General features: G+C 36.0%; 2 protein-coding genes across 2 annotated transcripts; one reads left to right on the forward strand and one right to left on the reverse strand.

Moving 5' to 3' along the window:
• Positions 1 to 15: 15 nt before the first annotated feature.
• LOC104222533 (probable membrane-associated kinase regulator 2) lies at positions 16 to 1946 on the reverse strand. Its single transcript, XM_009773769.1, has 2 exons — positions 574 to 1946; positions 16 to 460 (listed from the first exon to the last, which is right to left on the reverse strand). The coding sequence occupies exons 1-2, from the start codon at positions 1802 to 1804 to the stop codon at positions 348 to 350; spliced, it is 1344 nt and encodes a 447-aa protein (XP_009772071.1). The 5' UTR covers positions 1805 to 1946; the 3' UTR covers positions 16 to 347.
• A 9725-nt stretch (positions 1947 to 11671) lies between these two features.
• LOC138876382 (uncharacterized) lies at positions 11672 to 12106 on the forward strand. Its single transcript, XM_070155295.1, has one exon. The coding sequence runs from the start codon at positions 11672 to 11674 to the stop codon at positions 12104 to 12106; it is 435 nt and encodes a 144-aa protein (XP_070011396.1).
• The last annotated feature ends 14631 nt before the right edge of the window (positions 12107 to 26737 follow it).

A 26737-nucleotide genomic window follows, 5' to 3' on the forward strand; every position in this document is an offset into this window, starting at 1 on the left:
TAAACTAGAAATGCATGAAAAGCAAACAGAGCAGTAGTAGTAGTACAATTTACAAGCTTCTTGCAGATTACAATTTACAAGCTACTTCTACTAACTAAAACGAGTAGTAGTATAATTATATAATATTAAAGTGCTGTAATTAATTATTTACAAAGAGCAAAGCACGAGTAAAAACTGATAATTGACCACTCATTTCACTCATTGTTTTACCACGACCGTTGAAATCTCAGTAATCGAGGAAAAGCCCTTGAAAATAGCCATAACCTACCCAAACTAAAACTTAGTACTAATAATTAATGATTGTAAACATAATTATCTTAATTTTAATGATTTCAATTAACGAATTCCTAATTTCTCACCGCTTTGGCCTCCTCTAATGTAGATGAATCTGTAGTCAAGCTCGTTGATTTTTCGTGTGATGCATCACTTGCTGAACGTGATAAAATGGATGACTCTGAATCTAAAATAAATTCAAAGAAAAAAAAAAGGAAAATGTGTTGAGAAAATATTACTCCATTGTAGAGTAATTTTTATATTTATAAGTTAAATTTCTGAAACGTTAGATAAACTTACCTCTAGATGAATTGAAGGACCTCTTGCAATGTAAAATGGCACCTTGAATAGCATCTTGTTGCTGCAATAGTGAGTCGTCTCGCCGGTTTGATGCAACCGGCGCCGCCGCAACAACCGCCGACGACGCCGATCTGCTTTTCCCCAAATGTTTCCGGACTATTCGCAGCCCCGACGGGATATTCCCATGCTTTTGGTTCTTCTCCGCCGCCGGTGCCGTGTCCGTCACCATGTCCGCCTTCGCCTCCGCTGAAGGAGGCGGCGAACGACCGGCCTTATTTGTTGCAGCATTTCCGGGTAAACTTAACTGTCCTGAGAACTTAAGCTTCTCGCCGTAACGTTTCGAGACGCGAATATATAGAGGCTTCACTTTTTTCAAGTACTTTTGCATTACATCTGTAGTAAATTTCTTCTCATCTGAAGCGGAATTTGCTGCATTATTAGTTGAACAAGCTTCTTCTGGATTTCGCTTCTCTGTTTTGCCGCTGTTAACTTTGTCTTTTGAGCTGTTATCTCTAGTAAACAACGACTTAATAGGAACTTCTTCAACCTTAAACTTTACAGTGAAAAACTTATTCTGTGTTAGATTAGGAGGCTCCTCTTTTTCACTGTCTGATACTCTCTTCCGCCGTAGCTTTGGAGTAGTAGCTGAGACAAATCCGTCACCATCACCTTCAGATTTTTCAATTTTACTTGGCGCTGTAAATTTTGGCTTCTTCAGCTTCAGCATTAACACTCTGAATTTAGTTGCTGACTTTAACAGTGAGGAAGTAAATTTCGAATTTGTTTCCGAGGCGGTTAGCAACAGCGACGACGGCTCAATTGGTACCAAACTACCTTTGAAGAAAAGATCATCAGACGGTGAGAGTGCTACGTTCGGATCCGTACCGTCGTCAATACTCGAACCGGACGACGTGGAAAGCGTGAATTTCAGTTCTCCTTCATTAATCTCATTTTCCGACGACTCATCCAACTCTGAACTAATTTTACACCTTTCATTTTCAACTTTCACTTCTTCTTCGGCTTCATCTTCAGGAACCGAAGTGAACTCAAGGTCAAAAAACGGTCCGTCGTCTCCTTCGTCGTCGGAATCAGAGTCTGACGAGTTAGAACTGACGGCGGTGACGATGGTTGTAGAACCGGTGGTGCGAGGATTAGCACCGGCGGAATCGGTGGAGAAAACACCGGTGGCGCCACCACCACGCCAGTACTTGAGTAAACTGAAAGCTTCCATACTTGGTAAAGCCAGTATAGTATAACAACAGGTTCTATTATATTATAGTATGAAGAAAAGGTACTAATAAAGTGATGGAAAAAAGAGTGTGTTTATGAGGGGGAAGAGGATAGTATGGTGTGTATACAGAGTAAGAACAGTAGCAGAACTTTGGATAGGTAAAAGCTTTTCTGTTTTTTTACCTCTTTATACTGCTGTATATTTATTTTTTACATTTTCCATTGTTTTTACCTTTTAAATTTCACTATTTTCTTACCTTTTTGACTTTTTCTAACACACTTTGACTATACCTTCTCTCATTAACATTTACCCGTTCAACTAGGGAGCATTTTATCCTTACTATGACATTTTTTTTATACAAATTCTAATTAATCGGTCCTAAAGCATATACCGAACACTAAATGAAAAAATATCTATAAAATTTATATGAGATATTATTTATATAATGTAATCTTAATTTGTTGGACTCGAACATATTTTGATCTGTTACCAAAAAGATATCACACTAACCTCTTTCTCATCTTATTTTGAGTAGGCTTTTCTCCGAGTATAGGGGTGGCAAAATGGTTAAAAGAAAACAGTTAATCACATATATTATTCATTAAAAATGGATTGAATAATGAGCTATTTAAAAACGGATCAATTATGGATAAGAACCATATCATCCATTTAGAAAATGGATAATCAATGGATCTAACTTTTACATTTGTAAAGCCTCAAATTGGGGGTTCCTTAAGTTAGGGAGACTAAGAATTCTTCCAAAAATGATCATATGCAAGAAGTCGTGGAAAATATGATTACTCATATTATCTGTCGATTAACCCATTTTTTATTCGTATTAAATATGGGTCGGGTCAGATAATATATCTGTTTTTCATTCCATTTTCGACCTGAGCCATATCCGCCTCGCCCCGCCCGTTTGGTACTCCTATCCAAGTTCAACGGACTTGATGATCAAATAGTCCCGTTTATCATTGAACCAAAATTTAAAGTCCAGCATATTAAAAGGTCAACTGTGGATTAATAGATAAATATGGGACCAAAACTACATTTTTGACAAAAGAATGAAAATGGGTCACAAGAGTTAATAGTGGTAGGAAAGAGTATGAGGTTAGGGGTAAAATAGAAAATGGGTCCAATGGCTTGCAGTTGTAGAGGAAACCTCTTCCTCCCCTAAGGTTTTGAAAATTGAATCTTCTACCTATAAACTTATAAATCTCAAAATATTAAGTAGGGTTTAGCCATATGTTTTGGAAGTTTTTTTAAAAAAAATAAAAAATAAATAATCAAATACGTGTTTGTTTATAGAATTAATTTAATTATTGCGATATTTTAAAAATCAAAACTTCAAATCCCAAATACTCCACAGCTTAAGATCTCTTTTTGGCCAAATCATGACCATTTGAAAGTTTTTAGCTGGAAAAAAAAAAAAAAAAATTTAACATGTCAAAACTTATCCCAAAATTTATGTCCAAACACGTTTCCAATTTCGCATCAAACTTCACCCAATTCAACTTTTTCAAAAAATATTTGGAAATCTATCCCAACGGGTCCTAAATTGAAACTTACTCTTGTCTCTACTCTTTCTAAAACTATTTTTATTGACGAATTTGTTTAGCCTTTTTTTTGCAAATCAGCTCCTAAAACTCTTTTAAAGTTATTACGGGATGTTTATCGCAATTGTAATAACTCCTTCATCTGTTTTTTTAATATTAAAAAACGACGTGAAATAAGAGAAAAAGCTCAAGTATTTGGAAGGAGAAAAGTTACAATGTGAGGGTTTTCACACAATTAATAAAGTTTAACTTGTTGTAATACATTGTAATAATTATCTGCAGTTATTTTTAAATAACTTGACAATTTAAATAATCTTTGTAATACGTAAAATATGAAACAAGGAAGAGGACAAGGCGAAACGGAGAAGAATGCGTTACTTTATAGTAGTTGTGGTGTCAGGCATATATTCCCCCTATTTCAAATTAGATGATGTATTTTTCTTTTGGTCTGTTGCAAAATAAATGACGTATTTCTAAATTTAGAAATAATTTAACTTTAAACTCTTTATTTTATTCATTTTATCGTTAATGAAAAACTTTTATAACCATACAAATGTCATGACCCCACAAAACTTTTAACCTTTAAGCTTTTAATACCACAACTTTTAAAAACTTTTTTTTTCTTAAATTTTGTACCGAGTCAAACTACCTCATCTAAATTGAAATGGATGGAGTACTGTATATCATGCGAAGAAGTGTAGCATTTGTGTCAGCCCTATTGCATTAAACGAACAGAAAAGGTCCAAAATATCCTTGAACTATTCGAAATAACTTAAAAATATCCTCCGTTTATTTTTGGTGCCAAAAATATCCCCGACGTCTATGTTTTGGCCCAAAAATGTCCCTCAACCGTTAGTTTTGACATTAAAACTGACATGGCAGTCCAACTCTGTTAGAATTGCTTACATGATCGTCCACCTAAGCAATCCATATGTGAAAATTATTTTTTCGAAAATTTTATTTTTCGAGAATTTTTTAATAAAATATAAAATCAACATTTATTCTGAAAAAAGTCAAAAATTTCGAAAAAGATATTTATTTCAGAATTTTTTTAATTAAAATACAAAATCAACACATCTTCCAAAAAAAGTAAAAATTTACGAAAAAATTATTCTTGATTGGGGTTTATGATTTGATTAAAAAAACTCTATTGTTCTCTTTTATGAATTTCGGAGTTATGTCTTTGAATGCTTTTGGATCCAGTAATAGTGTAGTTATGTCTTGGAACATTATCCCTGTATAATTTCAACCCCATTCTTTAGCTCCAAAAAAAAAATTAACACACAATGTTTACAAGAAAAAAAATTAAACTTTATTTGTACAACAAGAAAGACGTCGGTTTCTTAATCCTAAACAAGTTGGGGTCGGTTATATGAATTCTCGATATCTATAATCATAAATTCACAAAAGAGAACAATGAAGTTTTTTAATCAAATCATAAATCCCAATCAAGAATAATTTTTTCGTAATTTTTTTTACTTTTTCGGAATAAGTGTTGATTTTATATTTTAATTAAAAAATTCTGAAATAAATATTTTTTTCTATTTTTTTTTACTTTTTTCAGAATAAATGTTGATTTTATATTTTATTAAAAATATCTGAAAAAAATAATTTTCACATATGGATTGCTTAGGTAGACGACCATGTAAGCAATTCTAACTCAGTTGGACTGCCATGTCAGTTTTAATGTCAACACTAACGGTTGAGGGATATTTTTGGGCCAAAATATAGACGGCAGAGATATTTTTGGCACAAAAAACAAACGGAGGATATTTTTGAGCTATTTCGAATAGTTTAAGGATATTTCTATAAAATATTTCGGTAGATTTTTTAAATTTCACACTTATAAACTATTAAAAAAAATTACTTGATAAAGATACACACATTGATAGTTGTAACTTAGGCACATCAAATTCGTCTTATGTCACAATATGGATAAGTTAAAATATAAGAAAAAAACATATATTATTATATTAATATACACATTCATTGTTGCAACAGAATTTCAAAAGTAGTTAGACTCCACCAATAAAATTCTTCCATCCTTAATTAAACGTTTTGGAATCGACTTCTATAAACCAAAAAAATCGATAATAAAGCGTCTGTTCACCTTTAATTAACCTTACTTCCAAAGAGAAAGTACGCTATGATTTCAAACTTATTGATTTTATAGGTTCAAAATCAATTACATATGTTTTTTGGTGTGTTTTTCAACATATATAATTAAGTTTTGAGGTAAATTTATTGGATTCTAATGAAACCATTTTTTTTTTTGGTAATTAAGAAACTTTTTATTACCACTTGCAAATATTTATATGTATAATCAGAAGCAAACCCTAAGTTTGGACATATGCCCCAAACTTAGTACATTATTTCTAAACACCTATTTTCAACTAAGCTATGGGTAAAAATTTCTATGCTCTTTCTTCAATCTGCTATGTATACTTCCTCGACAATGGACTTCACGTATAATCTGCCTTGTGATATCCCCACTTCCTTTCTTTATTTGTTGAAAAATTCTGCAGTTCTTTTCAATCCATACATTATATATTACACCAGCCATGCTCAACTCGTACAATTCTGCTTTAGCTCCCTTCCCAGTTACATCTATACACTTGTCTTGTTATTCCCAGCCATGTTAGTACCTTACTCCATATTTTTGTCGAGTACTTGCAGGAGAAGAAGAGATGTTGATGGTTGAAACATATTCTATTAGCAGCATGTATAATCAATTACGAGGAGACTTTACAAATAGAAGTGTAAGCTGGAAAAGATTTCTACGCTACATCATATCACCTTTTGATAAGAGGTTTCGGTTCGAAAATATTTTTAGGTTACAACATATCCCATAGAAAAAAAAATTATCTGTAACAAAACTTACGAAGCAACAACAATTCAGTGAAACCTCATAAGTGAAGTCTGGGGAGGGTAGTGTGTATGCAGACCTTATCCCTACTCCGAAGAAGTAGGGAGACTGTTTCCGATAAACCCTCGGTTAAAAAAGATGAAAAGAAACAGTGGCACAGTAATATCAGTGTAAGCAAGAAAGAAAGAGAGATAACATCAGCAACATAATAACAAGAAAATAAAGTAATAATAAGCAGTAACAATAGTACAATACTATAGATACAACAGAGTAATATAGATACAACAAAAGTAACTAACACCCTAAGACACTACATTATCGGACTAGTCTCCTACGGCCTAACCGGCAGTCCTAAAGAAGTAATATGGACACAATCAAAGCCACTAGCAACCTAAGACAAACACACATTAGTCTCCTACTTCCTAGCCTACAATCTTAATGCTCGTCCTCCACAACTTTTTATCAAGGGTCATGTCCTCAGAAATCTAAAGTCGGACAAAGTCCCGCCTGATCGCCTCCCCTCAATATTTCTTTGGCCGCTCTCCACTTTTTCTCACATCCGTCAAGACCAGCCGTTCACGCCTCCTAACTTACGAAGCAAGAATCTGAATTAACCGTACAGGATACACCAAAAAAAATTCTAATTCACCTATGCTAGTGTAGGAATAGGGGTAAAATGAGAGTGAAAGGCAGAAGGGGGGAACACATTAGTTCTGCCACAGTGAATGATTGGGGGGGGGGGGGTGAGAAGGAGTTACTGCAACATCCATATACTCTTCTTTTTTAACATAATTTTGGGTAAGAAAAGTCACGTGGCAGACATGCACGGAAGTACCAGGTGGGGGACCTTTTACTATAGTTACCAACTCAACATTTATTTCATTTCGTTTTTGTTACTGTTTTTACCCACTTGCATTCCCAACAAAAGTCACTTGAAGATAAAGTTTTTGACCTTCAGTTACAAATGCTAAGCACCGTTAGGCCATAAATTTTGTCAAAATTTATTTGGGTTTTTTTGGTAAATATATATCTGTTCATAAATTTTATTCATATTTTAAAAAATTCCCAAAACCAGCTTAAGCCCAAAATATTACTATTATCTTTTTAAAAATGGTCCCGAACCTTTTTGTATTTTATAAAGGAGCTCATCATTTATTATTTTGCAACAATGCTGCTTTATCTTCTCGGTCATCTAATAGTATATTATGTAGTTCATTATAAAAATAATAATTTTGTACCAAATTTATTTATGTTCAAGATTATGGTTTGTGATAATATAATCAATGCTATTGATGAAGGTATTGTTGAGTATTTGTGATTGTTTTTAGTAATTGTGGGTAGGGATATACATGGATTGAATTGGTTGGATTTTTATCAAAACCAAACCAAACCAATTATATCGGTTTGAATTGGTTCGGTTTTGTCGGGTTTTTCTGGTTTTTTGTTACTTAAATATTATTTCAATCTTGCTTTGTCAAATTTTTGATAAGTAATTATATATTTAGTAAAACTATAAAAAATTAACAAACATATTATCTATTAAAATATTGTTATGGGAGAATTTTCTTAGCAACACGTAATAGTAATTTTCTTAGTCGTATAACATATTTCGTTCTTGTACACTTTCAAGGTGAACCGAGTTTAGTAATTAAACATCAAAATCAATATGATACCTAAATAATAACAATCACTTCACATTCGAAAAAGATATAAGAATTTGATAGATCTTAACATATGATATGAATATGGAAGAACAAATAGATTGATGCATTTCATTAACACTTGATGAGAAAGTAATCATACAACCCCAAATATGGAGCATTTCATATACTATTAAATATTATATCCTGCAATAATCCCAAATATTTCTAGATATTTTTAAAGAAAAGTCTATATAAAATCTTAAAAGTATATATAAAAATCATATATCGGTTTGGTTCGAGTTTTTTTACTCATTACCAAATCAAATCAAACCAAATCTAATCAGGTTTTTTAATCGGTTTGGTTTGACTTTTCGGTTCGGTTTGTATACCCCTATTTGTGGGTATAATTCATGTTTGATGTTTTTTCAAAACAAAAGTGAAATATGTTTTGAAAAATGATATCGAAACATATTTTTATCTTCAAATCAAACTTCACCAAAATTAAATTTTTCAAAAAAAAATTAAGAATCTATGATCAAACGACTAGCTTAATATTTACTCTGTTCCAATTCTCAAAAGTGTAAAGTTCAATCCGTGGAGTTGAACTGATGAACTTTTGTCTCATTACTGCAAAGAAAATGTGGGGTCTGTTCGTGAATGAAACCCAGAATCACTATTTAAATTACTATACTTTAGGTACTTTTTTCATGAATTTATCTTTATCTACATTGTCATAGACGATAATATAAAAAGAAAAGGAGATAATTATTCATCCTTTTTTTAAAATTATTCCTATTTACTTTAATAATTGTACATCCTTGAGTTGTTTCTTTTCCGCTAGTATTTAACTCTAAAAAAACTAGCTTAGGAGATTTATTAGTACCTCCTTGTGCGGAGGTGGATCTGCAACAACCATGACTTGTATCACTAATTGTCGGAAATTCTCGCGAAGTTGATGAATCCCGTCCCTTTAACCACAACCTAAAATCTTATCGATGCAGAGAACTCCCTCAAATTTTAGCTAGTGTTTGGCCGTAAATTCTCAAATTTATTTTGAAAAATTTGATTTGGGTGAAATTTGGTTTGAAGTTGAAAATATGCTTGGACATAAGTTTTCAAAACATGTTTCACTTTTTTTTTTCTGAAAAAATATGAGACATGACTTATACCTACAAGTTCTAAAAACTATCATAAATACCTAACAATACCTTCATCAATAACATTCATTATCATTATCACAAACTATATTCCTGAACATAAATAAATTTGGTACAAAATTATCATTTTTGTAATGAACTACATAATACATTATTAGATGATCGAGAATATGAAGCAGCATTGTTACAAAATAATAAATGGTGGGCTCTTTAATAAAATACAAAAGTTTCGGGCAATTTTAAATTTTTAAAAAATATAATAATAAAATTTTGGGCCAAAACCAAGTCTTGAGCTATTTTTGGAATTGGGTTTTGGGATTTGGAAATTTTTCAAAACATGAATAAATTTTTTGAACAAATATGTATTTGCAAACAAAAAAAAAGTTGGGTAAAATTTGAGAAAATCTATAACCAAACGGGTCCTTAAATGTTCTATTATCTTGAAAAGTCACATGTTAAACCACTATGGTGGTGTTAATATAGACTAGCTCTGGAACTTAATGTGGAGAAATAAGTAATGAATCGTGGGTCATCTAGTACCTCTTACGGGTGGATCCGACCCAATAGAATTTTAAGATTTGCTAGAAATGTACAAAACCTCGGCTATAATAGAGGTTGCTAGAATATCAATCAATAGCCGAAAAAATGGAGTCTTTAATTCGTTACGTTTTAGTTCACATTAGGGAAGAAATTACACACTTTGAGATAAATCGAAGCAATTTTAACCTAAACAAATAAAGTATCGCCTTTAATCTGACTTAGTTGTGATAATCCCATACTAATTGAGAGTCATTTTTGATCTTTTGATATAGTTCTAGAGGTGTACATGGACCGGGTTGGTTCGATTTTTATCAACACCAAATCAAACCAACTATATCGGTATGGATTGGTTCGATTTTGGTGGGTTTTTCGGGGTTTTTGTTACTTAACATATATTTACTTATAAAAAATTTAACAAAGCAAAATTGAAATAATATTTTAGTACAAATTTAAAAATATTAAATATTCTTATGGGGGAATTTACTTAGTAACACATGATAGTTATTTTTTTAGTCGCCTGACAATTGTTTTTCGTTGATGTACACTTTTAACGTTAACCGAATTTAGTAATTAAACATAAAAATCAATATGATACCTAAATAATAATAACCACTTCAAATTCGAAAAAAGATGTAAGAATTTAATAGATCTTGACATATGAATATGGAAGAACAAAGAGATTGATGCATTTCAGTAACACTCGATAAGAAAGTGATCATACTACCTATTATTTAAGGTTAATAAATATGGTGCACTTCATATTTTATTAAATATTATATCCCGTAAGAGAATCCCAAATATTTTTGGACGTTTTTAAAGAAAAATCTTAAAAATATGTATAAAATTATATATTTATATGTCAGTTTGGTTCGGATTTTTTTGTCCAAAATATACCAAATCAAATCAAACTAAATCTAGTCGGTTTTTAATCCGTTTGGTTTGACTTTTCGGTGTGGTAGAGTTTTTCGATTCGGTTTGTACAACCCTAGTTCCCAAAATACCTAGTTCAATTTAGTAGTTTACTTAAAAGTGTTAAAAGTAAAATTTACGTTGCTAGAGTCATGAATGTCATTGTGAATGCTCACGTACGTCGTTCAGGCGATTTATTTCGTATAGTTTTGGCACATCTTAATTTACTACCACTTTCAAAGGACCTACCATAGTGTGTCTTTGAATTGATTGAGGTATTGATCAAAGCTCCAACTACCTTTCCTATTTGATGATCAAAGGTCTTCATTCATCATTTATTGACCAGAAATGTTTTTCTCTAACCAGTTCAGTTTTTTCAAATGTCACCATTTGAATCACAATATTACGAATTTAAATTTTAAGGGGTCGTTTGGTTACCATGATTAAGAGATTATTCTAGATTTTCAGTATATAATTTGAAATTAAATTTATGTTCAGCGTTTGGTTGTGCGTATTAGTTAAACTGTAATAAAGTTTATACCAAAATCTTGAGATTATCTGTCTCATATAGAAGGTGAAAATATTATCCTGGGTTTGTTAACCTTGTCTTGCCCTATTAGTTTTACGGCAATTGTCATTCAGATAGACGAATGAGATGTATTATATTATTTAAACTGAGAGGTTGTACTTATAGCTTAGTCAGTTGTACCATTCTGTTAGAAATGATCGGTTAGTTCCATTGGTTTGTTAGTTAGTAGTTGTATATATACAACATTACCGAGCTAATACAATTGAGACTTTCATTTCCAAAGTTCATTTCTTCTATTCTCACACATACTCCCAGATTGGGGCTCCTTCTCAAAGTCTCTATCTCTACCATTAGAACTCATCTCGAGCTCTGCTCATTTCTTACGTCTTCAAAATTGATATGGTATTAGAGCGAGGCTGATTCGATCTAGTAGTTTTACACATACAGAGTTCGAGTAGATCGTCAATTGCTCGATTTGCACCTGCAATTGGAAGTTGTTTTCATTTTGCAAAATTATGGTTAATCGTAAGTCGATTTTTGTTCTCTAACTCATTTTTCCTCAAATCCTGTTGATTAAGCTACTCTCATGGCTACTGATAAAGAAACTTAACAAACTACTCTGGACTAGAGCAAAGAGTCCGTCATTGACTCAAGTAGTCCCTTCTATATGCGTCCATCGGACAATCCTGTCACGATATTGGTACTAGTTACTTTTAATGAAATTGGATACAGGTCCTGGAGACGAAGTGTACTTTGTGCATTGTCTGTCCAAAACAAACTAGGGTTTATTAATATAGATTGTAAGAAGCCAGATCCTGAGTCTCCAAAATATAGATTATGGGAGAGGTACGATGACATGGTCACCTCATGGATTTTAAACTCCTTGGGAAAGGAGATTGCTAATGGTGTGGAATATGTAAATGATTCTGTTGAGTTGAGGAGAGAGCTAGAGGATCGTTATGATCAGACGAATGGTGCAAAGTTGTACCAAATCCAAAAAGAAATAAATGACTTGTCACAAGGTGCACTAGACATCACTAGTTACTACACCAAAATAAAGAAATTGTGGGAAGAATTCAGTACCTTAAGTGCAAAAACTTAGTGCAGTTGCCAGTGCACATGTGGAGCTAAATAGAATATGTATAAGGCAGAACAGGACAGACGACTTATTCAGTTTCTTATGGGACTGAATGAAGTATACATTGTTGTGAGGGGAAGCATCCTCATGATGAAGCCCTTGCCATCATTGCCCCAAGCCTTTTTCCTACTGATCCAAGATGAGAAACAAAGGGAAATCAAACCTAATAATCAACTAATATTTGAGTCTGCCTCATTGAATTTTAATACCTCAAGACAGACTAGTTTTAGAACCAATGATAACCTAGGCAACAATTACCCTCCTAATAATAGCTATCGTCCAGTATGTGAGTATTGCAAAAAGCCAGGACATGCCAAAGATAAAAGCTATAAGCTCCATAGTATCCTCAGAATTTCCAAAACTCAAACCGGTCTTTTTAGACCTTCCAAAACTCAAACCAATCTTTTCAGAACCCCAATCATAAGTTTTAAGGGACCAACCCAAATTTTCAAGGACCAAATCAAGGTTTTAGGTTCAACAAAGGGAAGAGAACAATGTCAAATGTTCATGGTCCTTCAACTGACATGATGACTGCCAAAAGAGATGAAGGTAAATATTATGATGAGAATCAGGGAATGAATTTCACCAAAGAGTAATATGGATAACTCATGAACCTGCTGCAACAATTCCAGACTAACAGTGGGGGAGAGAATCCCAACAACACAAACCTGAACATTGGAGATGCAAACTTTGCAGGTATTGCGGTTTGTACTTTTTCCATTGACTTTGGTAAGCTGTCTTGGAGATGCTTTAAATCTAAGATTTATACATGAATATTAGATTTCATATGATCTTTAATAGATCCTCAATGTGTGATATCATTGTTTTGCCCTATCCCCTATTATTCATACTACCAAATTGATACAAAGTTAAGGTAACAAAGATTGGAATTGTGAGGCTTGCACCTAGGATTGTGTTGCACAAAATTCTTCGCGTCCCTTCTTTCAAGTATAACCTCATTTCTATTCATCTGTTGACTCTAAACCTTCGAGGTATTGCATTCTTCATTTATAATGCTTGTATATTGCAGGCCCCTTCACTGAAGAGCCCGTTGGAGATTGGTAGAATCAAAGATGGGCTTTACTTCCTGTGCTCTCAATGTCTAAAACAAAAGAGTATCAATTCTTCTTCTACAATAGTCAATTTTATTCCTTACTTGTATGCTCATCCATGTGATATGCATAATATTTGCTATCCATTTGTAAATAGCTCACTCTTGAATAAAATTGCATTCGTGTATGCTTATTCTTCTAGTTACTATCCCATCATGAATGTTCCATCTATGAATAAAATCAAAGATTGTGTTTTTTTGGATTCTTGTACATCTCATCGAAATGATCTCTTGTGGAACAATAGACTTGGGCATGTGCCCTTTGTGAAAATGAAAGGAATAACACCCATACCCGTCACCTTCTCTATCTGCTCAATTTGTCTAATGTCCAGACAAACTAGAACATCCTTTCCCCAGAGAACTAGCACCTCAAGCAGTATCTTTGAGTAACTGCATGTTGACCTTTGGGGGACTTATCATGTTGCCACCCATGATACAATAAATATTTCATTATAATGGCTGACGACATTAGTAGAACCACATGAACTCATCTTCTAACCTGCAAAAGCAATGCAATTAAAAGTGTCAAAGCCTTCATTCTAATGATAGAAAATTAGTTTAAAACTACCACAAAGACCACAAGATCAGACAATGGCCTGGAGTTCACCAACATAGAAGCAAGCTCATTTTTCCAGTCAAAAGACATTATTCATCAAATATCTTTCGCCTATACACCAAAACAGAACAGTGTGGTAGAAAAAATATAAATATTTGCTTGAAACAGCCAGGGCAATCCTTTTTCAATCAAATTGCCAATGAGATATTGTGGGGGGGGGGAGTGTGTATTGACAGTAACCTACATTATAAATAGATTGCCTACCATATATCTCAAGAACAAGTTCCCTTTTGAACTCCTACACAAAATAAAATCAGTTTATTCCCAAATGAAAAGTTTTGTATGCTTGTGCATGGGTACAAATTTGAACCTAGAGCTACCCAACATGTCTTTATAGGCTATCCCTTTGGGACCAAAGGGTATAAGGTGTTGAGTCTTATTGCTAAGAAAATACATGTTTCAAGAGATGTATCATTTCACGAGAATGTATTCCCCTTTTTAATTACTCTAGATATTTTTTTTTCTTCTATACTAAAATGTGTTTCCTTTATTGATTTTGTCAATGATGTTAATAATAACACCCAAGTCAATAACGAAAACAATCTAGGCGGTGCAGGTCCCATGAACAATGAGATGTCATCTGTAACTACCTCACGTATGTCACCTAATGGTAGTCCAATAACAAGTTCACCTCCAGCATCACCTTCAGCATCTACATCCAATAACCATTCACTACCAGATTTCAATGACCACTCACCTCAAACTCACAACACCCCTACACTTAGAAGAACACAAAGAGAAATTAAAACACATGCATTTCTAAATGACTACATTCATGTTGTACCCAAACTGCGTTCCAATAGTTGTATACCATCTCTGAATGCATTACTTTCCAAATATCAATTTGTTTTTGCTGAAACTTTAATCCATGACAGTTAGTATTTGATGCAAGGTGTCTATCACGATAGTGAACTTTCTTCATATGAAGAAGCTGCTATTAATCCTTCTTGGCAAGCAGCCATGACATAGGAATTTGAGGCTTTACATGCTAATAACACCTGGGACTTGGTCCCATTACCAACAGGGAAGAAAGACACTGGTTGTAAGTGGGTATACAAGGTAAAACATAAAGCTGGTGAAAGTATTTTAAAGCTCGTTTGGTGGTAAAAGAATAGACTACATAGAAATATTCTCACTAGTGGTAAAGATGACCACTGTGAGAGGACTTATAGTAGTAGAGCGGAAAAGAGGGTGGGACATATTTTAATTGGATATCAACAATACTTTCCTCCATGGAGATTTGAATAAGGAAGTGTTTATGGAGACCCCACCTGGACTAATAGTGTCAGAACCAGGACTTGTAAACTAAACAAGTCCCTATATGGACTAAAACAAGCCAATAGATAATGGTATGCCAAGTTAACAGAGACACTTTTCTTTAGAGGTTGTGAGCACTCTATGCATGATTATCCATTGTTCTCTAAGAAAAATGGGACATCGTTGGTATATGTAGCAATGTATGTTGATGATGTGATTCTCATTGGAACAGATTTAAAAGAAATAGACCTTTTGAAGAGGTTCCTACATAACAGTTTCAAGATTAAGGATATAGGAAGATTACACTACTTCCTTGGATTGGAAATCCTTTATAAGAATGATAGAGTCATAGTTTCCTAGAGAAAGTTTGTCATTGATTTGCTGAAAAAGTATGACTGTCTCAGTTTTACCCCCATTGTCTTCACCTCTTGATCTAAATGTGAAACTCAAAGCAAAAGAAGGAGCACCTTTATCAGACTCCAGCTGCTACAGAAAATTAGTTGGAAATTGAATTTTTCTCGTCAACACAAGATTAGATATAGCATTTGGTGTCCAGCATCTAATCTAGTTCATGCAATACCCAAGGGAGCCACACTTAAAGGAAGCCTTCACTTGTTAAGATACTTAAAGACTGATCCTAGCCTGAGAAGTTTTTTTACAAAGATGATGACTACATGATGAAGGCATACTGTGACTCTGACTAGGCATCCTGCCCGGATTCTAGAAAGTCAATCATTGGCTATATTGTCTTGCTACGTAACAACCCATCAGTTGGAAGTCAAAAAAGTAGGAAATCATTTCCTTGTCATCAATAGAAGAAAAATATAGATCCATAAGGAAAGTGGTTAGGGAGTTAGTAAGGTTGCAAAGGTTACTTAAGGAGTTAACAATCCCATTCTCCAGTTTTATTGCAGTGTTTTGTGATAGGCAATCATCACTTCATATAGCAAAGAACTCAGTGTTCCACGAAAGAACAAAAAACATTGAAGTCGATTGTCACTTTGTTAGAAATAAACTTCAAGAGTGCCTCATTTGTTTACATCATATTGGGACCACTCAACAGCTTGCAGATATCCTCACTAAAGCTCTCATAGGCATTAAGCATTCCAGCACTCTTGGTAGGTTAACAGTGATACCCTCACTTCCAAAGTGGGGTGGGGGGAGTGGTATTGAGATGTATTACATTATTTAAATCAAGAGATTGTACTTATAGCTTAGTTAGTTATACCTGTTGCGGAAGCCAAATGTATATAGTGTGAATAAGTCACAACTAGTATACCAAAAAATTATGATAGCCACCAAATAATAAATAAGACAATAAAGTAATAATAAAGGGAACACCAGAATTTACGAGGTTCGGCTAATTTTGCCTACTCCTCGGACACAACCAATATTTTATTCCACTCCAAAAATACAAGTGAAATAATACTAAAAACGAAGATACAAATGCCTTAAACAGATGAGAAGGAAAATGAGAGGTGTGTTTAAATCCTAAACATTAGGCCTTCTTTTATAGGAAAAATTTCCCAACCAAATGGCTAACCCACCGATGTGGGACTTTGCCAAATTCAACAAATCTCCACCTTGGCAAAATTCCACATCTTCAATCTTCTCTCAATAACAAATTTTGGTTGTGTCTTCATCTTCAATCTTCAGTGTTCAACAATGTTGATCAAATCCAAACAATGTTGAAACTTGACCGCAGTCACCACTTTTGTCAGCATATCAGCAGGATTCTCTGTAGTATGAATTTTCTTCATCGTGACTCCACCTTCTTCTATGATTTCTCGTACAAAATGATACCGAACATCAATGTGCTTCGTCCTTGCATGATAAACTTGGTTCTTCGCTAATTGAATAGCACTTTGACTATCACAAAAAATTGTGATACCTTTTTGTTCAACACCAAGCTCCTTTAGCAATCCTTGAAGCCAAATTGCCTCCTTCACAGCCTCTGTAATAGCCATATACTCTGCCTCTGTTGTAGACAAAGCAACTGTTGACTGCAAAGTAGACTTCCAACTAACTGGTGCCTTTGCAAAAGTAAACACATAACCAGTAGTTGATCTTCGTTTGTCCAGATCACCCGCAAAATCTGAGTCACAATATCCAATTACAGACTGATTATCTTCCTGCTCAAAAACTAACCCAACATCTACAGTATTATGAATATACCGTAGAATCCACTTCACAGCTTGCCAATGCTCCTTTCCTGGATTATGCATATATCTGCTAATAACTCCAACAGCTTGTGAAATGTCAGGTCTCGTACAGACCATTGCATACATCAAGCTACCAACAACATTTGCGTATGGTACCTTTGACATATACTCTCGTTCAACTTCATCCATTGGCGACATAGTAGTACTTAGCTTAAAATGGGAAGCAAGTGGAGTACTAACTGGCTTAGTCTTGTCATCTATGCCAAAACGTTGAAGTACTCTCTTCAAATATTCCTTTTGAGATAAACAGAGTTTCTTTGAACGTCTATCTCTAATTATCTCCATGCCAAGAATTTTCTTTGCCTCACCCAAATCCTTCATCTCGAACTCCTTCTTCAGTTGAATCTTCAACTTATCAATTTCTTCCGAATTCTTGGAAGCTATCAACATATCATCAACATATAGGAGAAGATATACAAAGGAACCATCTTTAAGCTTGCGCAAATACACACAATGATCGTATTTGCTTCTCTTGTACCCTTGCCGCAACATAAACTCGTCAAATCGCTTGTACCATTGTCTAGAAGATTGTTTCAATCTGTACAATGATTTTTCAAGTTTGCACACCATATTTTCTTTTCCAGCAACTTTGAATCCTTCTGGCTGAGTCATATAGATTTCCTCCTCTAAGTTTCCATTTGAACTAGTTCCAAATCCAATTGTGCTACCAAAGCCAACATAATTCTAATGGAGGAATGTTTTACAACTGGAGAAAACACTTCATTGTAATCAATTCCCTCCTTTTGAGCATATCCTTTGGCCACCAATCTTGCTTTGTAGCGAACATCTACTTGGTTAGGAAATCCTTCCTTCTTTGCAAATACCCATTTGCACCCAATTGCTTTCTTTCCCTTCGGGAGATTGGCCAATCTCCATGTATGATTCTGATGAAGGGACTGTATTTCATCATTCATGGCAATCCTCCACTTATCTTCTTCTGAACTTTGGACAGCGTCTTTATAAGTAGTAGGAACATCATCAGCTACAATTGAGGTTGCACAAGCAACCGTCTCTATGAGACGAACAAGTTTCGTTATTGTTCTTTTTGGCCTGCTGGTTGCTATTGATTCAAGTTGTTGTTGAGGTTCCTGAGTTGGAATCTCCTCTACTGGCTCTCCTTCCAGAGGGTAATCTTCATTTGTTTCCTCCTCTGCTTCTTGTGTAGGAAAAATAAATTTTCCCTCAAACTCCACCTGCTTAGAAGCACCTTTATTTTGTTTGGTATCTTCTGTTACCTTATTTACCATAGCAGATTCATCAAAGGTAACATCCCTGCTGAATATTACTTTCTTTGTCATAGGACACCATAAGCGATATCCTTTGACTCCAGAAGTAATTCCCATAAAAATAGCCTTCTTTGCCCTTGGATCCAATTTTGACTCCGTCACATGATAATATGCAGTTGAGCCAAACACGTGCAAAGAGTTATAATCTACAGCAGGTTTTCCATACCATTTTTCAAATGGTGTCTTGCCATCAATAGCAGCAGATGGTAGACGATTAATGAGGTGGCATGCATATGTAATTGCCTCAGCCCAAAATTCTTTGCCCAAGCCAGCATTGGACAACATACACCGTACCTTCTCCAGCAAGGTCCGGTTTATACGTTCTGCCACTCCATTCTGTTGTGGTGTATGTCTAACAGTGAAGTGTCGGACGATGCCATCATTTTCACAGACCTTACTGAAATGATCATTTTTGTATTCACCTCCATTGTCTGTGCGAATACACTTGATCCTCCTGCCTGTTTGATTCTCCACCATCGTCTTCCATTTGAGAAAAATTCTCAGCACTTCATCTTTGTTTTTCATTGTATACACCCACACTCTTCGAGAAAAATCATCAACAAAGGTTACAAAATAGTGCTTCCCACCCAATGAAGGTGTTTTGGAAGGACCCCAAACATCAGAGTGTACATAATCCAAAATGCCTTTAGTATTATGGATCGCTGTACCAAATTTAACCCTTGTCTGTTTCCCTTTGACACAATGCTCACAAAACTCCAAGTTGCAAGCCTTGACTCCTTTTAACAATCCTTGATCTGATAGAGTTTTCAAGGATTTTCCTCCAGCATGTCCCAAGCGCATGTGCCATAGCTTGGTTGCTTCTGCCTCTTTGTCGTCACTGGATGTCACTGTCGCTGTCCCAATAACTGTACTGCCACAATAGCGGTACATATTATTATTCTTCCGATTAGCCTTCATTACCACTAGTGCACCGGAACATACTCTCATCACTCCATTTTCTGCAATGATTTTAAACCCTTTTGATTCCAGGGCTCCCACAGAGATGAGATTCTTCTTCAAATCCGGTACATATCGAACATCTGTTAATGTTCTGATCATTCCATCATGGTTCCTTAATCGTATTGAACCAATGCCATATGAGGTAAGAGGGCTGTTATCCGCTGTGTGGATGACTCCATATTCTCCTTCTTGAAATTCCACAAACCAGTCCCTGTTGGGACACATATGATGGCTACAAGCCGAGTCCATCAACCATATGTCTGATGATGTTAATGACTCTGTTGTAACTAATGAGAAGTCTGAATCATCACAATCAGCTACATTTGAATCCATAATGGCCTTTCCATTGTTATGTTTGGCCTTATTCTTCAGCTTCGGACAGTCTTTCTTCCAGTGCCCTTTTTCTCGACAAAAGGCACATTCATCTTTGCTGGGTCTGGATCTTGACTTGGATCTTCCCTTCTTTGTCCTCATTTGACTTTGAGGACGACCCCTCACAAATAGTGCTTCTCCTTCTCCGCCCTTCTGTTTTTCTCGCTTTCTTTGTTCATAGCTGTACAAAGCCGAACAAACTTCTCTGAGAGAAACTTCGTCATTTCCATGGAGTAGAGTAGTTTCAAGGTGCTCGTACTCATCAGGAAGTGACGCCAACAACATCAAGGCCAAGTCACCATCATCATAAGTTGTATCCATATTTTGCAAATCTGTAACCAACTTATTGAAACTGGTGATATGTTCATTCATCGTGGTACCAGGAACATAGGTGAAGTGAAACAGTCTCTTCTTCATGTACAATTTATTTTGACTGTTTTTCTTCAAAAATTTATCCTCCAGTGCTTTCCATAATTTACTTGCAGAAGTTTCCTTTGTGTATGGATATTTCTGCTCTCTAGCAAGGTAGGATCGAATGGTACCGCAAGCAACACGGTTGATAATTCTCCAATCTTCTTCTCCAATAACATCTGGTTTCTTTTCTTCAATGGCCAGATCTAGCCCTTGTTGAAAAAGGACATCTAGAACCTCGCCTTGCCACATCCCAAAATGTCCGGACCCGTCAAATATTTCTACCGCAAATTTCGCATTTGACACAATTCTTGTCATAAGCGAAGATGCCAATGATGACGTATTGTTGACACTTGATGTAGATTCTTCTTGTTTATTGTCTCCCATCTTTGACACAAATATTATTTAATAGCTGACGACACAAATCAAGATTATTTCCTTTCTGGTGTGGAAGATCAGACTAAGCTGCAACCACAGAGCATACTAAGACAGAACCTTGACTCAGTTACCAAGATAAATCTTTTCTGATGTGGAAGATCAGACTATGCTGCAACCACAGAGCATACTTAGATAGTACCTTGGCTCTGATACCAATTGTTGCGGAAGCCAAATGTATATAGTGTGAATAAGTCACAACTACTATACCAAAAATTATGACAGCCACCAAATAATAAATAAGACAATAAAGCAATAATAAAGGGAACACCAGAATTTACGAGGTTCGGCTAATTTTGCCTACTCCTCGGACACAACCAATATTTTATTCCACTCCAAAAATACAAGTGAAATAATACTAAAAAGAAGATACAAATGCCTTAAACAGATGAGAAGGCAAATGAGAGGTGTGTTTAAATCCTAAACATTAGACCTTCTTTTATAGGAAAAATTTCCCAACCAAATGGCTAACCCACCGATGTGGGACTTTGCCAAATTCAACAATACCATTCAGTTAGTCTGTTAGAAATGAGCCGGTTAGTTCCATTAGTTTGTCAGTAGTTGCAACTGTATATGTACAATATTACAAAGTTAATACAATTGAGACTTCCATTTCCAAAGTTCATTTCATCGATTCTCACATATGCCCCTAGATTGGGGCTTCTCTCAAAGTCTCCATCTCTACCATTGGAGCTCATCTCGAGCTCTGCTCATTTCTTATATCTCCAAAATTGATATATACATTCTTTACTCCCTTTTTTTCTCTAAAAAAAATGAAAAAAAAAGTAACATAACTTCCTAGTCGACTATTATGTTAACATATGTAATCATCTTATCTAAAAGCTTAATGTATTGAAGAAATCACGCTTCATCTAGTTCATTATGTATTTAACAGAAGACGCTAACCACTAAGTCATTCTCATTGATTCCCCCAATCGCATATAGACTATGTAAGAAAAGTTAATGCTGGAGTCATAGTATTTTATTCTTTTTCAAGTTTAGGCAGTCGAAAATATAATTTTTTAAGAGAGTATGTTTTAATGAGTTAATTAAACTTTCTTAAATTTGAATTCTCCATTATGGTAGAGAGTTTAACTTTTTGAAAAGAAGATCTTTGTGTAGGAATGGGTAAGGCAGACTTTGTGTTAGAGAAATAACAGAATATAGGGACGAAATAAATTAGGCCTTGAGAGTGTAGTCACTGTCCTTAAGGAATTTAAGCCTCCCAATTTTGTTGCTGCAGGGATTATGCCAGAATTCCTTCAGGATTCTACAAAGCCTTTGAAATTTGAGTTTCAGCAATTAACTCAAATTTCCCACAAGAACAGAATAGTTGTGAGTTGTAGAAAATAAGTAGAAGAGAAAGAGATGAAAGTTTCAGATGATATCGTTTTGGAGATGATATAGGTATTTATAATTCCTCTAGGAGTCTGTTAACTCAGCTCTTCATAACATGCACCTTTTAAAACCAATAGTCACCTTCTTTTGAATTTAAAAGAAAAATGTTAAAAATATTTTTTGAAATTAAAAGGCAAAAACGTTTTTAATTAATTAAATAATGGGTGACTAAAATATTAATTCGGGCTACTTAATTGGCCCAAAGCCCAAAGCCCAAGTGCCCAATCTTGACTATTAATAATATAGTCAAATTCCAATTTCCCTCCAAAACACCCTCAAAATATTCAAACTATATAAATGTTTACCATGAAAATGGTAATAACAATTAAATTTGTAATGGGACTCTAAAAATACATGATCTATTTTTATGCCAGTTGTTAGAGTAGTGGATGCTAGATATGTGAAGTTTAGTCGACGAAATACAAGCTAAAATGGGGCAGTAATCAAACCGAGGGGCTTGCTATCCGGGCCTCAGACTGATCGATGAAAAGCCTCGAGGTCGATGCCTGGGCTCGAGCATGAGATATCGGGGATAACCGGGAAGGTAATAACATTTAGGATATAATTAACAAGGCTCTTTATGGCCAATATTAAGCAATAAAAGAAGAACAAGTATGAAAGCAATAAAAGGAAAGAGTCGTCTCGAGCGAGTAAGTTAGAGAGAAAAGAGAGAGAAAGTTGTTATTGATCTTATGTAGAATGGTTGGAACAATAACAACCTTTTACAAAGTGGTGAGGATTCCCTTTATATAGGAGGGAAATCCTGTTATACTACAACGTACATTAGTTGTAAAAGTATGGAGATGGTACGGCTAGACGCGACGCCTCGATACAGGCTCTGGGTAGGCCGGCTCTGTCAGACTTAGCCTTGTGCCTTGGGAATTCTCCATTTTTCTCTAGCCTCAATCTTTGTCTTCTTTGAGTCGGGCCTCGACGAGCCCCGAGGGTGGGAACTCGGTCGCAACTTTGCATTTCTCGGGATCTCGAGACATTCTTCTGAAGTGACTTGATAGCAAAAAATTAGGACCTCTGATTTTGCCGCATACAGATAGTCTCCGCATTTCTCAGAACGAAGCGATAGGAAACGATTCTGACACCCGACTACTCGGGCTTCTCGTGATGACGTCATACCGATGACACAACTTATGGCACGAGTTTTTGCGATAACCGGGACATCCCATGAACTTGGGTTTTCGACATCATTCAATGCACTGTCGGTTCCCGTTCTCCAAGGTAAAAGTACCGTCGTCGATTCGGTTCTTCAAGAATGTAGTAATTGCGTCCGCGGGTCAGTCTTCCAAAGGCCTCGATGACCGCGTCGTTATCTCCTATGAACGGGGGCATTCTGGCGTTGTTTTTCTATCCAAGTGCCTTCATCAGCTCATTCACCCTTTTCTCCTTACCATCTTCTTCTATTGTTGATCACCATGTTTGGATTCTACGACCTCAAGGTCATTTGGCTTCATTCCGATAGGCTGTGTCGTGGCCCTTTGCCTGAGCTCCTCTTTGCTGAGCACGACTATGTCTTAGTGTTACCGCTATCCCTATTGGCTTGAGATGACGACATATGGGGAACCAATTCTCCCCTTTTTTAGAAAGTCATTCGGACTATGCACCGCTGCTCACTCTCTTACCCTGTCCTGGTGTGGCACTTCATCCCTTGGGTTTTTTCTTTCCCGAGGGATAAAATGGCACCACCGGTCGTTGAGGCTGGGGCCCACCGAATCTTCAACCTTTGGTTTCGGAGGGCTATGACTCTTTTCTCTACCTCCTCTGCATCCCCTCCTTTTCCTCCTCTTCATCTTTTCCCTCGGTGAGGATTTCTTGCGGGATTGAGCTGGGAACCTAGAGGAGATGGTGGTCGAAGGAATTGCCTTCGAGGATGCGAGCTTGAGGAGGCGACGCTCGAGGATGCTGATACTGGAGATGGACCTTCGAGGATGGACTAGGTTCTTAGGTTTTCACTACAGGTGTATACCCCTTTGTTTCTTTGTTTCTGCGTAAGGACCCCTTCTGGGCTTTTGTAATTGTATGTAAGGACCCCCCGAGGGTCATTGTAAGCCAATATTTATGAAAAATGAAGACATCTTCTTTACCTCTGCTTTTGATTTTTGCCATGTTCTTGTATACTCTTGTGCGTTTGCGGAGATTTTCAATGTATGCCTCTGTTGACGATTGCCAATATTTTTTCCAGCCTTTGGTCGACAGAAATGGCTCCTTTTCGAGCTCATCATTGTTCCCGGGATCAAGCATGAAGCGGTCCGGTAAACTTGGATCATCGAGGTCCTCGAGCCTCATGGAGATAGAGCACCAAAGTGAAAGTCAACTTCGGGTACTTGAAGCTTTTACTTTGAGCTTGACGTAGATAACCTTTTAAGGTGTTGTAGGCATGCTTCTGAAGATGGGCTATTCATACTTAGGCGACTTCCTGAGGTCGAGCCCTCATGGACGGGGCTCGAGGTGCTTATTTTCTTCTTGAGGGAAAACTTCGAGGTCGGGTACCACCTCGGGATCCGTACCTAGGCCGTTGGGCTCTCGGGTCTTATCCTGGGTAGGCGAATCATTGTTGTTTCCCATATATACATGGGGTGACTCTTGCTTCTTTGGAAGATCCCATTATTTTAGATAGCTATCCTTCCGCCTTGGCATCGAGTCCTTCGTCACCTTAAGCACAAAAGTGTTGGTGTAGGTCCGTGCTTAAGTTTGCCAATTCTACCATAGTCATGACCGCTACTTTAGGGCCTGCCCGGCAGGGAGGGGAGAGTTCCACTCCTAGTGCTTAGGATCCACGGGAGTTTACTCTAAAGACTATGTTTTCGGTAAGAGAGGAACATCTGGAGATAGTGAGGAGAGAATGTGGATGGGGTGAGGGGGTAGCGTTGCAGGCGCTTTCCCCGGATGAGGGTGTCACACCTCCTTTTTCCGCCCCCGCGAGGGTACAAGGAGTTTTTTCCAATTAAAGGACAATCGAAATGGGATTTGTTTGTTTATTTCAGAGTCGCCACTTGGGAGATTTAGGGTGTCCCAAGTCACCAATTTTAATCTTGAATCGAGGAAAAGAATGACTCCATATTACAGTCTGCGTACCAGAAATCTGGATAAGGAATTCTGTTAACCCGGGAGAAGGTGTTAGGCATTCCCGAGTTCCGTGGTTCTAGCACGGTCGCTCAACTGTCATATTCGGCTTGATTATCTGATTTAATACATATTGAACCTATGTGCGAATTTTAACTTTTAACCGCTTTTGTCATTATTATTATTTTTATCAAGAATTGCAACATCGTGGAAACACATCTCGAACCATGTCACATCAATGCACCCGTGGTTGTTGGCATATTTCAACTCTGTTGAGATTTGGATTTGGGTCACATAAATGTGCACCCGAGTTTAAGAAAAATCAAATTATTAAAGGCACGCCTAAAGTGACTAGCGTATCATTTACTTTGGGTAGGGCCGTGGAATTTTGCTAAATGGTCCATCCCGAAGTCTAAGAAATTTAAAAGCAAATATTTACTGAGGGCCCCGCAATTTTGTATTTTTATTCGGCGAGGCTCGTCTCATTCTTATTTTAAAAGGAATTTGCAACGTCATGGACACGCATCTCGAACCACGTCACAATCAATGTACCCGTGATTAGAGACACATTTCGACTCCGCTGAGATTTGGATTTGGGTCACATAAATGTGCACCCGAGTTTAAGAAGGTAAGATTTATTAAAATGCGCGCCTAAAGCGATTAGCGTATTATTATTTTTTGGGTAAGGCCGTGGAGTTCGCTAAGCGGCCTGTCCCGAGTTTTAAGTAATTAACACATACATTTTTGTGAGGGCCCCACAATCTATGCGTTTCATTTGGCGAGGCTAGTCTCATTTTTATTTTAAAGGATAAACCTACAGTGACTACATTTTTCTATTAAGTTCGTCTCTAAAATCAGAGAAAATATCCCGATTAATTACATGCTAAAAGAACGTAACTTATTAGTTATTAGTTTACGGTTAATGCAAATGGAAATTTTCAATCGGGTTTGTACCAAGAAGGATTGCTTTTATTCCATATTCTATCATTTACTAACACTAGAACATGAGATAGACATACAATAATATCAAAATAAATTAATTACTCTTTGATTAATTTAAACTAGCATTGTTAGATGAAGAAGTTATACATGTGCAACCCCATTACTCATTAATCAGTCAACTACATTTTATACAAAGAAAGGAAAATTCTATTCAAACACAAATCTAAACAAAAGGAATTCAACAGGAACAAAGCCTGATTAATATTTCATTCTTCGCTTCGAGCCGAGAGTGTACAAATGTGTACCTGGAAATAGCAGTACAAGAAGAAAAGGAGGAGTCAGCAGCAGGAATAACACAACAACGCAACAGCAACCCCACAACAACAATCCAAACCAGATTTAAGACCCAGAAAACTTTGAAGAAAATCAAGCAGGCTCGATAGAACAAACCCAAAAGTATATAAACAAACTAAACAGCAACAAATCACGCGTGTATTAAAACCCGAAACT

Source organism: Nicotiana sylvestris, chromosome 8, assembly GCF_000393655.2.
Source record: "Nicotiana sylvestris chromosome 8, ASM39365v2, whole genome shotgun sequence".
Taxonomy (NCBI): Eukaryota; Viridiplantae; Streptophyta; class Magnoliopsida; order Solanales; family Solanaceae; genus Nicotiana; species Nicotiana sylvestris.

What these genes read in the sequence shown, in the direction of transcription:
- LOC104222533 (XM_009773769.1), bottom strand. Translation starts at nt 1,804, where the DNA reads ATGGAAGCTTTCAGTTTACTCAAGTACTGGCGTGGTGGTGGCGCCACC. An exon ending in GTCCTTCAATTCATCTAGAG is followed by an intron (nt 461 to 573) that starts GTAAGTTTATCT and finishes AATTTATTTTAG; the next exon opens with ATTCAGAGTCATCCATTTTA.
- LOC138876382 (XM_070155295.1), top strand. Translation starts at nt 11,672, where the DNA reads ATGCGTCCATCGGACAATCCTGTCACGATATTGGTACTAGTTACTTTT.